This window comes from Marmota monax, unplaced genomic scaffold (assembly GCF_021218885.2).
Source record: "Marmota monax isolate L192 unplaced genomic scaffold, Marmota_monax_Labrador192_F-V1.1 WCK01_AAM20220418_F8-fsc00409, whole genome shotgun sequence".
NCBI classification, from domain to species: domain Eukaryota; kingdom Metazoa; phylum Chordata; class Mammalia; order Rodentia; family Sciuridae; genus Marmota; species Marmota monax.
The window spans coordinates 16,463-28,869 of NW_026693620.1; the positions used below are offsets into that span (position 1 = coordinate 16,463).

The following is a 12,407-nucleotide window of genomic DNA, read 5'->3' on the forward strand; positions in this document are numbered from 1 at the left end:
CCAGCGCCTAGAGGTGAGCGCTTTACCGCTGTGCCAAAACACCTAGCCCCTTGACTCTCTCTTTAGATATAGAAGACCTGTCTTCCTCACTGCAGGGGGAAGGTGTGGGATGCCATATATAATGCCATTAAGGTTAAGCTAAGGGGTAGGAAGCAGTGCCACCTCCTCAGGTTTCAGCAGGAAGAGGAAAGGTGTTTTTTGAAAACATGATATCCCTTCCTTAATGAGAGGTCCAGGAGATTTGGTCCCCTTTTTAGAAGTCCAGAGAGGCAATCAATAAAAGCTGAACTACTTTCTCCCCTTCCCTAAACACAAGGAGTAGGTTGCCAAAAACCCAAACCCCCAACACAAGAAAAGACACCATATTGTTAGAAAATTTATTGGGGAAAATCAGTATTCTCAAAAAGGGATAAATTATTTGGGGGGAAGAAAATTTTCTTTCTGAAAATTCTGGAGAAGCATTTTCTGTTTGAACAATAGGGACAACTCTCCCAACATAGTGCCTTTAGCAAAAGGAGCAGCAGCTGGAGCCACCTGACCAACTCTATATTTGCATGTAGTATTCAGATGGGGCAAGGGTTCCTTGTGCGGCATGGATGGGTGATGCTTTTGACATATTATTTTGTCCTGTACTGTACACTTTTCTGGGGCTGTCTGCCCCTGTCCATGACCCATTTATTATTCCCTATAAGATACCACTGACCAGCAAAGCCAACTTCTTGGCTGCAAGATTTGGCACTTGGCACCTTAGCACAGGGAGTATTGACATTGAAGTCATGTTTCTGGATGGGTTCTGCCTGAACCGGCAATCCAGTCTTGTGCTGAATTTTCCCAGGCCTCATGGGGGTGGAAAGAGGCTTTTGTGGGGCGGTGGCCTCTACTCCATGCCGACCTGCTAGTTTCTCCTCTAGGATCCCAATGTCTGTCATGATTTTCTGAGCTTCAGTATTCCCAGTAAAGGCAGCTCTCTTCTTAGCTGGGTTTCTGCCTTGCACAGATGATGAAGAGCTGCCCTTTTCCAGAGAACCTCCTTGCCCTTTGCCTTTTATACCAAGATAAAGCCTTTGAAAAAAGTGTTTGAACTGGCTTTTAGAAGGCTGTCCCTTCAGTGATGGGGCTGAGGAGGACTTGCTCCCAAGTGCCTCCTTTAGTGTTCTGTCTTGAGGGTGGGGGAGCTTCCCTCTAGGTTGGTGTGTCACCAACCCTGCATCCCCTCCACCTAACTTGCCTGTTTGGGGTACCAGAGGGCACACCCTTTTTGATGCTAAGGGTACATTCTTGTCCTGACACTTGCATAAGACATGTGTAGGGATTCCGTGTTCTTGCCCCTGCTCTATGTTGATCCCTCTGTTGTCACAGTGGACTTGTAGCACCTGGGGAGCTGCCATGTCCCCACTAGAGGCACTATGAAAATGAGTGAAGGAAGTCAAGGTCTTGCAAGTCAAGGTTTTGGAAGCTAAGGTCTTGGAAGCCAGGGTCTTGGAAGTCAACTTATCTAAGGCCAGAGACAACTCAGTAGAAAAGGCTGGAACCAGGCCCCGCTCCCTGCTCTCGATTTTCATCTTCAACTCATTAAGCAACTGATTTTTAAGATCTAATGATTCGGAATCTTTGAGAACTGATATTCCTTCTGGGGGCCCTTCAATGGTTAGAGTTGATTCAACTTTACTCATATTCATATCTGTCACTGAGGAGCTTTCTGACTCTGTGGTCGTCAGGCTGTTCGTAGACTGTGATCGAATAGCACAGAGCTCCTTTGCCTTGAATATCTCCCTGGACTTGTTAGACATGGGAAAATATTTTAAATTCTTAATCATTTTTCTCTGGATATTTTCTATACTATTGCTGGGACTCACTCCCTTATTCCATGATTTGGGTCTGGCCCCAGCCTGCTTTGTGGGCAACTTTGGGCTGCATTTATTGGCTATTACAGTCTGTTTCTGACTGTCTTTATCTTTGTCACTGTGTGGGAAGGGCAACGAAGCCCGTCTGTCACCCTCAATTGCCTTGACATTCTCTGTAAGCTCAGGGTTGGTGTGAGAGGGTGAATGTGTTAGGGCCCTCTTATTTTCCTTGCTCACAGGTGAAGTGGCAGAAAGAGGATGATCTAGAGTAGGGCCTGAAATTATTGTTCCCACCTTATTTACGTGAAAAGTACTAATGCTTTCTTTAAGGGGCTTGGAGACCCCAATTTTGGAATACTTGCCAGAAGTAAGACTGGATGAGGAGGAAATGTTGGAGCGAACTGAGGACCAGGATGGGGTTCCTTTCATTTTGAAGATGTCTATGGATTCCTGGACCTTTTGAGGAAGCCCACACATCATCCTCTTATGGAACAGTTTAATATGGTCTTCCAAGATCTTTTGTTTGTTGGAACCAAGGAAGGATATATCCTGGGAGGTATTGAGGCCCTTGTCCTTACACACCAGTGGTACCAAATCTCTGTGTTTCGTTTGGCTAAGGGATTTCTCAGGACTAATCAATACTGGCTCCATAGAATGCAATGATCTATTCACGGTGCCAGGCATCTGACACACATGGATTTCCTCAAATTTCTTGCTCAAATGTATTTCTAGGGCTTCTGTCAGTTGTTTCTGAACTGAGCTCTCCTCTGAGATCTTTGATTTTTTTCCAAAAAGACTATTCAATTCGTTTTTTAGGTTTGTCTTAAAGTCAGAGTCCAGATCATTATCTGGAGCCCCCTCTGAGTCACTCAATGGATCATCTTTTGTGCCAATCTCTAGACTATTTACTTTCTTCATTCTCTCCTCTAGTGGAAGTAATTCTGAGCTCTTCTCATGGAAACTTCTGGGATGGCTCAATTGTAAATCTTTGCTACTTTGACCCTTAAACAAAGAGATCCATGAAAGTCCGTAAGTGGACTTTGACTCAGATATTTCGGAAATTTCTGTTTCAGGACTCATCCTTGACAGACACTCAAGGACTCTGCAGGGCAGACCCCACTGGTGTTGAATAAGCCTTTTCCGAAGGTGGTGCTCTAGCTTCTTCCGAAGCTCTTTTTTGAGGGGAAAATCTCCCGGAATGATGGTTGTTGGAGCATAAGCCTTGGAGGACCGACAATCAGATAAAACACTGGGAGCTGCAGGACAAAACTCTTCCTTGGATTTTTGAACCACAGAGGGTAAACCCCACAAACTTTCCTGTCCTTTCTCTAATACATTATATTCCAAGTCATGAATTTTGGATGGCATGAGAGAGTGTACCTCATCCTGGAATCTATGAATCCTCACTCCACCATCACTAACCTGAGATGAAATGGGTGGTGACAAGGTAGGGACCGAGAATTGAAGCTGGTCCTGGGGTGGGACAGGAGATTGGCACTGAAGCTGGTCCTGAGGTGGGACAGGAGATTGGCACAGTGCTTGGGTCAAGGGTTGAGATTGGATCTCAGGCAAGGACAGAGTTGGGGGAGGGGGTAGAACTAGAGATTCAGGGGCTTCAAAGAAAGTGGGCATTGAATTGAAGCAGACATAGGTTGAACAGTCACCTGAGACGGGAACTATAGATTTCAAGGACTCACTATGCAAAGATGGGAGACCATAGAAGAATTGGGTACATTTTTTAGGTAAGTTATCCTCAAAGGTCTTAGGATCTGAGGACTGGTGGTCTACCTGCAATCCCTCTGATTTGCCTTCACTGCTCTGTAAAGGAAGGGAGACAGGTGAGTCCTGTTGCTCAGCAACTGACTCTAACCTTTTCCCTGAAGAATTCAATTGGTCGTCTGGCTTAAGTTCTTTTGGAAAAGATTTTTTTTCCTTTTTCTTTTTGTTCTGCATCAGGAAACCACCCTTCTTTTTTATATGTCTCTCCAGAAGGGCCAAGACATCAGGGCATAGAAATGAGAGGTTTCCGTGCTCTACAAGGATGGCTGTAGTATCACTCTCAAAAGAGGCCTCAGGAGGATGGAGGTCGAGGAGGTTTTTGTCATCATCAGAGTGCTCCAATTTAGATGGAGACAAGTTTTCAGCATGAGACTGGTTTCCAGAGAACTCTGACACTGGAAGGCTTGCACTGTCAGTGCATGTGGTTGTTGGGACATTAGTAGACAACCCATCAGGGCTATCCACCAGAGACAAAGGGGCTTCTGGTTGGAGAACAGGTTTTGCTTCTTGACTGTCAGTTGGTGGGGGAAGGGTTGGAACAGGTGGGGGAGGAGTTGGAACAGATGGTTGAGGTGGGATATGATCCACTGGCAATTTTGAACTCAAGGGAGAAGGCTCTGGTGGCAGAGAGTCACCCAGTAATGAGGGTCCAGGTAGGTCCATTAAAGGGGTAATTTGGTCAGGTGAACGAATAGAGGAAGGAAATAGAGTTGGCTCAGTTAAAGGAGTTGAAACTGAAGCTCCCAGAGGGATTGCAGAGACAACAGCGGACCAAAAAACTGATGACTCTCTCACAGACGTCACGGAAGACACACGGGACACAGAATTAAGAGCATTTTCCAAGAACGCCTTACAGATCAGTTGACTGACCTTAGCTCCTGTTCTGTTATACACCCCACAGAGCGGGCATTTACATAACAGTTGCAGAAAGTGGAGGAAATCATTATTCTGGCTCATGGGACTGTAAGAGAAAGAAAGCCAAAGCTGTAACCAGAACCACTACAAGGGAAGCAAGATCTGCAGTTCTATGGGTGGTGGGGAGCCCGCTACCTGCTCTACATTCCACACATCTATGACCTCACAATACCCTCCCCTCCCAAGTTCTTTATTCACGTACCCATGGCTATGGCTATCCCTCCTGTGATTAGGGCATGTTGCGAAGAATGCCTGGGGGACTGAATAAAGCATGCTAGGAAAGGAATCAGTAAAGGGAAATGACTAATCACCTTTTCAGACTAGAAAGCAGCTTCCTCCCCTCCTCTACTTCTCTCCGGCAAGTTCTCCGACCTGGAAAACCAGGACAGTTGGTTATATATAGTAAAGGTGAAAACACAGGTTATCATTCAGGAGTTTTTACAGGAAACAGGATATTAAAGTCAGAAAGCCCTAAAAATCTGCAGATAAGGTCATAAGTGTCAGGGATAATAGTAAGAAGGTTCACAGGTATATGTGGTTCCATTTAGAAAGTACTTTCACCTGTACCATCCTACATGCTGCTCAAAACCACCACCTGAAGCACAAGGATCAGTAGCTAACTCAGGATGAATCTAATCAGCCAAGAATTAAAGTAGTTTACACCATGTCACCAGACAGAAATTCTGACTCCAAGACAATCAGGGGTCTTTGGACATCTCACAGGGCCCCTACTTGGCAGTAAATGTCCAAGGCCCAGGTCCATCACTACTTCATTCACACCCAAGGAAGGGTGGGCAGGGCAGGGACTCTGAGGAATCTCTCAGGTCTCAATGCCTTCTCCTGAGCCTCTCCTCTGAGACCCTGTTTCCTGAGAGAGACTGCACCTAGAAACTGACATCCTCCAAGATCATGGAGCTGTAGGGAGATAGGAAAGTTCACCCTTATAGAGCTCAGGTTGAACAGGCAGAACCTTACCTTTAGATACTCCATTTCTCCTTCTCTTTGTTCCCTGACGCTGAAAACAAAAAGAAAAGAATGAGGGGCTGGGGCTCATTTCTTTTACTCCTTTTGTTAACAAGCTTAGACATTCATTAGGCAAGAATTGGACAACTCTTCATTTTTAATTAGTAGAAATTGTATTCCTTCCTTTTATTAATCTTGAAGGGCAATGAAATATTTTCAATTTTTTACTTCTTTGATAATTTCAAAGGACATTTTTGTCTGTGAGATTCCACATTTGATGGTCTTAAACCCTCTGCGGAAGGAGGGCATAGAATCTGAGGCCAACAGTCACGTCTGGGCTCCCCCAGGGAACCCTGTGTCCTGGGGCAGAGCTCAGGCTACAGACTGTACTCCGAGGTCAGCACTGCTGTTCTGATCAGCCCAATATGAAGGCTGGGTGAAGCACATCTGACATGGGAATGAGACTCAGAATCTAGTCAGAAGAGACCCGTCTCCTTCAGAGAAGCCACACTCTCTATCCAAACCAATCTGGAACCCTCCATCACACCCCAAAAGATAGTCTGTGAGCTTCAGATGGAAACCTTAGTCCTTCCTGAACCTCTGACTTCTTTCCCTAAAGAGTGAAGTTCTATCTTGTCCTCAGACTTCCCAAGTCACATCTTCTTTGAGCCAACCAAACATTTAGTAATGTGAGAATGGAAATAACAAATCACATTTGACATTTCACAAAACATTTCACATTTGACAAAATCAAAGAAACTCCCTTGGGAGTTCACTCTGCTTCCTTACCTTCTTCTGGATGGCTTTATTTTTCTCGAGTGTTGGTGAAAATCGTTTCAATACCTGAAAGGACAGGAATAGAAAAAGCAACACCAACCCACTCAAAATGGTACTTTTGGGATCAATATCCCAAAGAATTGAACCAAGATCAACCATGGTTCAGTATGGCTATTCAGCAAAGAGAAAACATTCTTCATCTTCTGAATTGCTCGGTTGCCTAAGGCAAATGAGTTCTGAGGGTGCCTGGGCTTCTCTATATCTCCAGGCTTGCATCACACACCATTGAAGAGTCACAAAGGGAAAGGATTCTGAGGGTGGGAGAGAAGACTTGAGGAGGTTGTGCCCCTCCTCCACCTGCCCACCAGCCAGCAGATCCCTCTGCTCAGGTCTGTTGTTCCATTTCCCACTCGACTCTTTCCTCATATCATGCCTTCATTATCTCAGGGAGCATTCCTGTTTGTTTCATGTGTAACCAAGATGTTTTACATGAGTCCCTTTTTACTGTTTGGATCCCTTGACTTACACCCCACCAATTCCACTGCCTTGAAAATCTGACATACACTGCCTGGAATTTTTGCTTGTACCAAGACATTTACACTCTTGGGTCACCTACATCCTTAAATCTATCTTATCTACAGAAAGCTTTTGCTTTACTCTAACTTAACGTTCTTTCATACTTATGTAGTTTTATAAGTTTCAGTAGCAAATTTTTGTTTCAATCAGCCTGTAGTGTCTTCAATCACAGTGGCTCACTCTCATTAAAACTAACAATTTGTTAGTCAACACTGTGAAACAAAAATAAACATAAAAAAATCTAAATAAAATTGAAACTTCAAGTGATCTTGGAAATAAGTTTATAACGCTTGTTTTTTTCTGAAGTAGTGAAGGTTAAACATAACAAAGACTATTGGATGTGCTCTATTTCCCGCCCCCTGACAAATTGATCCAGTGTTTTCAAATCTGATAATCAACCATCTTCTCATTTTTTTTCAATTCTTCATTCATTATTTTGATCTAACTTGCTTCTAGCTACCTGAAATTCAAATATTCCCTGCCTCCATGTCAATTTCATAATGCTTATATGACTTTCTCAAACCAGGAAGAGGTTATGGTGTGCTAAGGAATTGAACCCTCAGTCCTTGGTGGCAGGGAGCCACCTAAAATGTCAGAACCTTAGGGCAGATTCTAGTCTTGAAAAGCATTACCCTTGTGGGACACATAATTTTGATATTTTCCTAAGAAAATAAAGAGTGTCTTGCCATGAAAAAAGCTATTAAGATCTGTGCTATATAAGCACCCTACTACTAATGGAAAATCAACTGCCTATCATACATGATTCAAGCAAAACTTTTGATAATTAAATAGCCCCAATATTGCCCCAGGCTTCTTCTTACACCTGCTTTTTAAAACCCTTTATCATCATGACAGCTATCCTCCTAACTGTCCCCTAACTTGTCATGTCTTTTTTAAACCCTGAAACCTCTTATCTGATGCCCATAATCCAGCAGCATTATTGATCTCTTTGACAGGATAAGGCAGCCTCCAAGCCAAGCAGTCTCTATTCAGTTAGGCAGGGGCAGGTACCCTGCCTTGAAGATCCCCCATCCTTTTGATATGCAGCCTCAGTCAGGTTTCCATTTAACAAATATTTACTAGTAAATGCTAGGAGACACGGACAGCTATAAGTCACAGGATCTGCCCTTATCCTTAAGGAGCTCATGTTGAGACTGTAGAGATAAGTCCTACACAGTTGGAAAGCTGTACAAAGGCAGAAGAAAGGTCCAGAACCCCTTAGCATTTGTTAATTCCCAAGAGATTTGTGGAGTAGATCAGAGACTGTGGGTGTTAACAGCTAGAACACATCATGCTCTGTACCAAGGCTTCCCTGCCTGTCTCCCCAGTTTTCTGAAACAAAATCACAATCCTTTGGGAAGATAAAGAAAATCTTTTCTCTCTCTCTCTCTCTCTCTCTCTCTCTCTCTCTCTCTCTCTCTCTCTCTTTTGGCAGGGGGTGGGTAGTACTGGGGATTGAACTCAGGGGCACTCGACCACTAAGCCCCATCCCCAGCCTTATTTTGTATTTGAGATAGGATCTCATTGAGTTTCTTAGCACCTCCCCATTGCTGAGGCTGACTTAGAACTCATGATCCTCCTGTCTCAGCCTCCCAAGCTGCTGGGGATCACAAGCATGTGCCATAGTGCCCAGCACCTGTTCTCTTTAAAATGGCATTGTTGGCTATGTATTCTTTTTTTTTTTTTCAGAAGAAGATATATTTAATTTTATTTTTCCATATTTTATTGTTACATTATAGTTTCACATAATGGTAGGATTCATTGTTACAGATTCATACATGCACACAATATAACTTGGCCAATATCATTCACCAAGTTTTCCCCTTTTCCTCACTTTCTCCCTTCCACTGGCCCCTTTCCTCTACTCTTCTGATCTTCCTTCAATTTTCATTTTCTCCTCAACCATTCTTTTCCTCTTTCCTGTATAGTTTCTACATGAGAGAAAAAAAGCACACAACCCTTGACTTTCTGAGTTTGACTTATTTTAGTTAACATAATATTCTCAAGTTCCATCCATTTTCCTGAAAATGACATGATTTAAAACTCCTTTGTCTATGTACGCCACAGATTCCTTTCACAGATTCACAGATCCATTCATCCATGTTGGACACCTAGGCTGGGTCAATAGTTTGACTATTGTGAATTGTGCTGCTATAGTATATTTCTTAGGATAAATGCCAAGGAGTGGTATAGCTGGATCATAAGGTGTTCCCATGCCTAGTCTTTAGAGGAACCTCCATACTGATTTTCATAAAGGTACTAATTTACAACCCTACCAGCAGGATAAAAGTATTTCTTTTGAAAAATAAATGTTGGCAAGGATGTGAGGGAAAAATATATAATCATCCATTGTTGGTGGAACCAACCTAGGTGTACTTCAACAAATGGGTAAAGAAAATGTGGTATATATACACAATGTAATTTTACTCAGCCATAAAGAAGAATTATGGCATTGTAGAGGTCTTTCACCTCCTTGGCTAGATTTATTCCTAAGGTCATTGAGTTTTGAGATTTTTTGGTTTATTTTTTGTTTGTTTGGGGTTTTTTTTAGCTATTTTGGATAAGATTTCTCAGCAGATTCATTGTTGATATAGAAGAAAATTATTGACTTTTGTATGTTGATTTTTTAACCTGTTGCTTAGTTGAATTTATTAATTCTAGCAGTCTTCTGGTAAATATTTATGGATCTTATACGTATGGGTTCATATCTGCAAACATACAAACATGTCTGATAATGTGACTTCTTCCTCTCTTATTTTTATCCTTTTTTTCCTTCTCTTGCCTAATTGCTCTGACTATAATTCCTAGAACTACATTGGACTAGAGTGGTAAAAGCAGTCACCCTTGTCCCAAATCTTAAAGGAAACACTTTCAATTTTCCTCCATTCACAAAGATGTTGCTTTCAGACTTATCATAAATAGCCTTTATGATGTCAACATAAGATCATTCTATCCTAGGCTAAAGAAAAATTAAAGGGACATGAATAGGAAAAGAAGAGTTCAAACTATCCCTATTTGCCAATGACATGACTCATGATTCTCTATTTAGGAAAAAAAAAAAAAAACTGTACCAAAAACTTTTAGAACTCATAAACAAATTCAACAAACTAGCAGGATATAAAATCAACACCCATAAATCAATTGTGTTCCTATAGACCAATGATAAATTAGCTAAAAAATAAATTAGGAAAGCTATCCCATTCATAATAGCCTCAAAAAGAAAAAAAAAAAAAAGAAGAAGAAGTACTTAGGAATCAATCTAACAGTAGAGGTGAAAGACCTATACAATAAAAACTACAGAACACTCCAGAAAGAAATTGAAGAAGACCTTAGAAAATGCAAAATCCCCCATGTTCATGGATAGGCAAATTAATATTATCAAAATGGTCATGCTCTCAAAAGCACTAAACAGATTTAATGTAATTCCCATTAAAATTCCAATGATGTTCTTCATAGAAATGGAAAAAGCAGTTATGAAATTTATTTGGAAAAACAAGAAGCCCAGAATAGCCAAAGCAATCCTTAGTGAGAAAAGTGATGCAGGAGGCATCACAACACCAGATTTTACATTATACTGCAGAGCCATAGTAACAAAAATGGCATGGTACTGGCACCAAAACAGACATGAAGACCAATGGTACAGAATAGAAGACACAGAGACAAACCCACATAAAAACAGTTATCTCATACTAGACAAAGGCACCATAAGCATACATTGGAGAAAAGATAGCCTCTCCAACAAATGGGTGCTGGGAAAACTGAAAGTCCGTGCATATCAAAATGAAATTAAACCCCTATCTCTCACCCTGCACAAAACTTAACCTGAAGTGGATCAAGGACCTAGGCATTAGACCTGAGACCCTGAACCTACTAGAAGAAAAAGCAGGCCCAAATCTCCATCATTCAGGTTAGGAACCAACTTCCTCAACAAGATTCCTAAAGCTCTAGAAGTAAAATCAAGTATCAATAAATAGGATGGTATCAAACTAAAAACTTTTTCACAGCAAAGGAAATAAGACTGTGAAGAGAGAGCCTATGGAATGAGAGAAAATCTTTGTCACCGCAACACACACACACACACACACACACACACACTAATCTCCAGGATATATAAAGAACTCAAAAACTTAACACCAAAACCACAAATAACCCATCAATAAATGGGCAAAGGACTTGAACAGGCACTTCACAGAAGAAGAATTATGACCAGTCAACAAATATATGAAAAAAATTTTCAACATCTCTAGCATTTAAAGAAATGCAAATTAAGACTACATTAAGATTTTTATCTCACTCCAGTCAGATGGCAATTATCAACAATCAAGTAACAATAAATGTTGGGGAGGATGTGGGGGGAAAGGTACTGCAAATTGTTGCAACCACTCTGGAAAGCAGTATGGAGATTCCTTAGAAAACTTGGAATGGAACCACCATTTGACCCACTCATCCCACCAAAAGGACTTAAAATCAGAATACTACAGTGACACAGCCATATCAATGTTTATAGAAGCTCATTTCACAATAGCTAAGCTATGGAACCAACCTAGGTACCCTTCAACAAATGAATGGATAAAGAAAATGTGGTAGGGGTGAGGATGTGGCTGAGTGGCAGAGTACTTGTCTTGCATGTGTGAAGCACTGGGTTCGATCCTTAGCACCACACAAAAATGAAATAAATAAATGAAGGCATGCTGTCCATATACAACTGTAAAAAAAAATGTGGTATATATACACAATGGAATATTACTCGGTCATGAAGAAAACTAATGACATTTTCCAGCAAATGGATGGAACTGAAAACTATCATGCTAAGTGACATAAGCCAATTCCCAAAATACAAAAGCTGAATGTTCTCTCTGATATGTGGATGCCAGCACACAATAAGGGGTGCAGTGTTGGTAGGAAGAATAGAAATTCATTGGATTAAACAAAGAGGAATGAAGGGAAGGGAGGGGGAATGGGAATAGGAAAGACCATAGAATGAATCAGACATAACTTGTCTATGTTTAAATATGAATACACAACCAATGTAACTCCACATTGTGTATAACCACAAGAATGGGAAGTCATACCCCATGTATGTATAATATGTCAAAGTACACTATATATAGATAGATAGATGCACACACACACACATATATATATATACATATATATGACAATACAACAAGTACACAGACACCACGTACACACACGCACGTGCACGCATACACACACACACACACACACACACACATGGGAGGAAAAAAGATTCGTAATGAAAAATGAAAGAATTATCTTCACTGAGGTGGTCAAAACTGTTGATGGGCATGGACGGCCACTGCCTGTGCCGGACTGTCCTCGTTTCCATTTTTCTTGAGCTGTGTGCCAAGAGAAAGAGAAAGAGCAAGGGTTGGATGTTTCTGACCCCTTTTTTTTTCTGTGTTGCTCACTAAGCTTCCAGTTGGAGGCCTTAAACCGAAACTGGTTGGAATAGCTCTAGACTTCCCTCCTCAGCAGTATAAGGCAGGATGGCATGGGGGGTACTGTCGATCGAAGTTCTGTCTGAACAGA

General features: G+C 41.6%; 1 protein-coding gene across 1 annotated transcript; it reads right to left on the minus strand.

The window, feature by feature from the left end:
* Positions 1-363: 363 nt before the first annotated feature.
* Positions 364-7,135, minus strand: LOC124103177 (spermatogenesis-associated protein 31D1-like). Its single transcript, XM_058584074.1, has 5 exons — positions 6,278-7,135; positions 5,514-5,654; positions 4,850-4,910; positions 634-4,584; positions 364-592 (listed from the first exon to the last, which is right to left on the minus strand). The coding sequence occupies exons 1-5, from the start codon at positions 6,435-6,437 to the stop codon at positions 415-417; spliced, it is 4,491 nt and encodes a 1,496-aa protein (XP_058440057.1). The 5' UTR covers positions 6,438-7,135; the 3' UTR covers positions 364-414.
* Positions 7,136-12,407: the final 5,272 nt, after the last annotated feature.

What these genes read in the sequence shown, in the direction of transcription:
- LOC124103177 (XM_058584074.1), bottom strand. Translation starts at nt 6,437, where the DNA reads ATGGTTGATCTTGGTTCAATTCTTTGGGATATTGATCCCAAAAGTACC. An exon ending in GAAGAAGGTAAGGAAGCAGA is followed by an intron (nt 5,655 to 6,277) that starts GTGAACTCCCAA and finishes CTAATTAAAAAT; the next exon opens with GAAGAGTTGTCCAATTCTTG. An exon ending in GAGAAATGGAGTATCTAAAG is followed by an intron (nt 4,911 to 5,513) that starts GTAAGGTTCTGC and finishes CTGGTTTTCCAG; the next exon opens with GTCGGAGAACTTGCCGGAGA.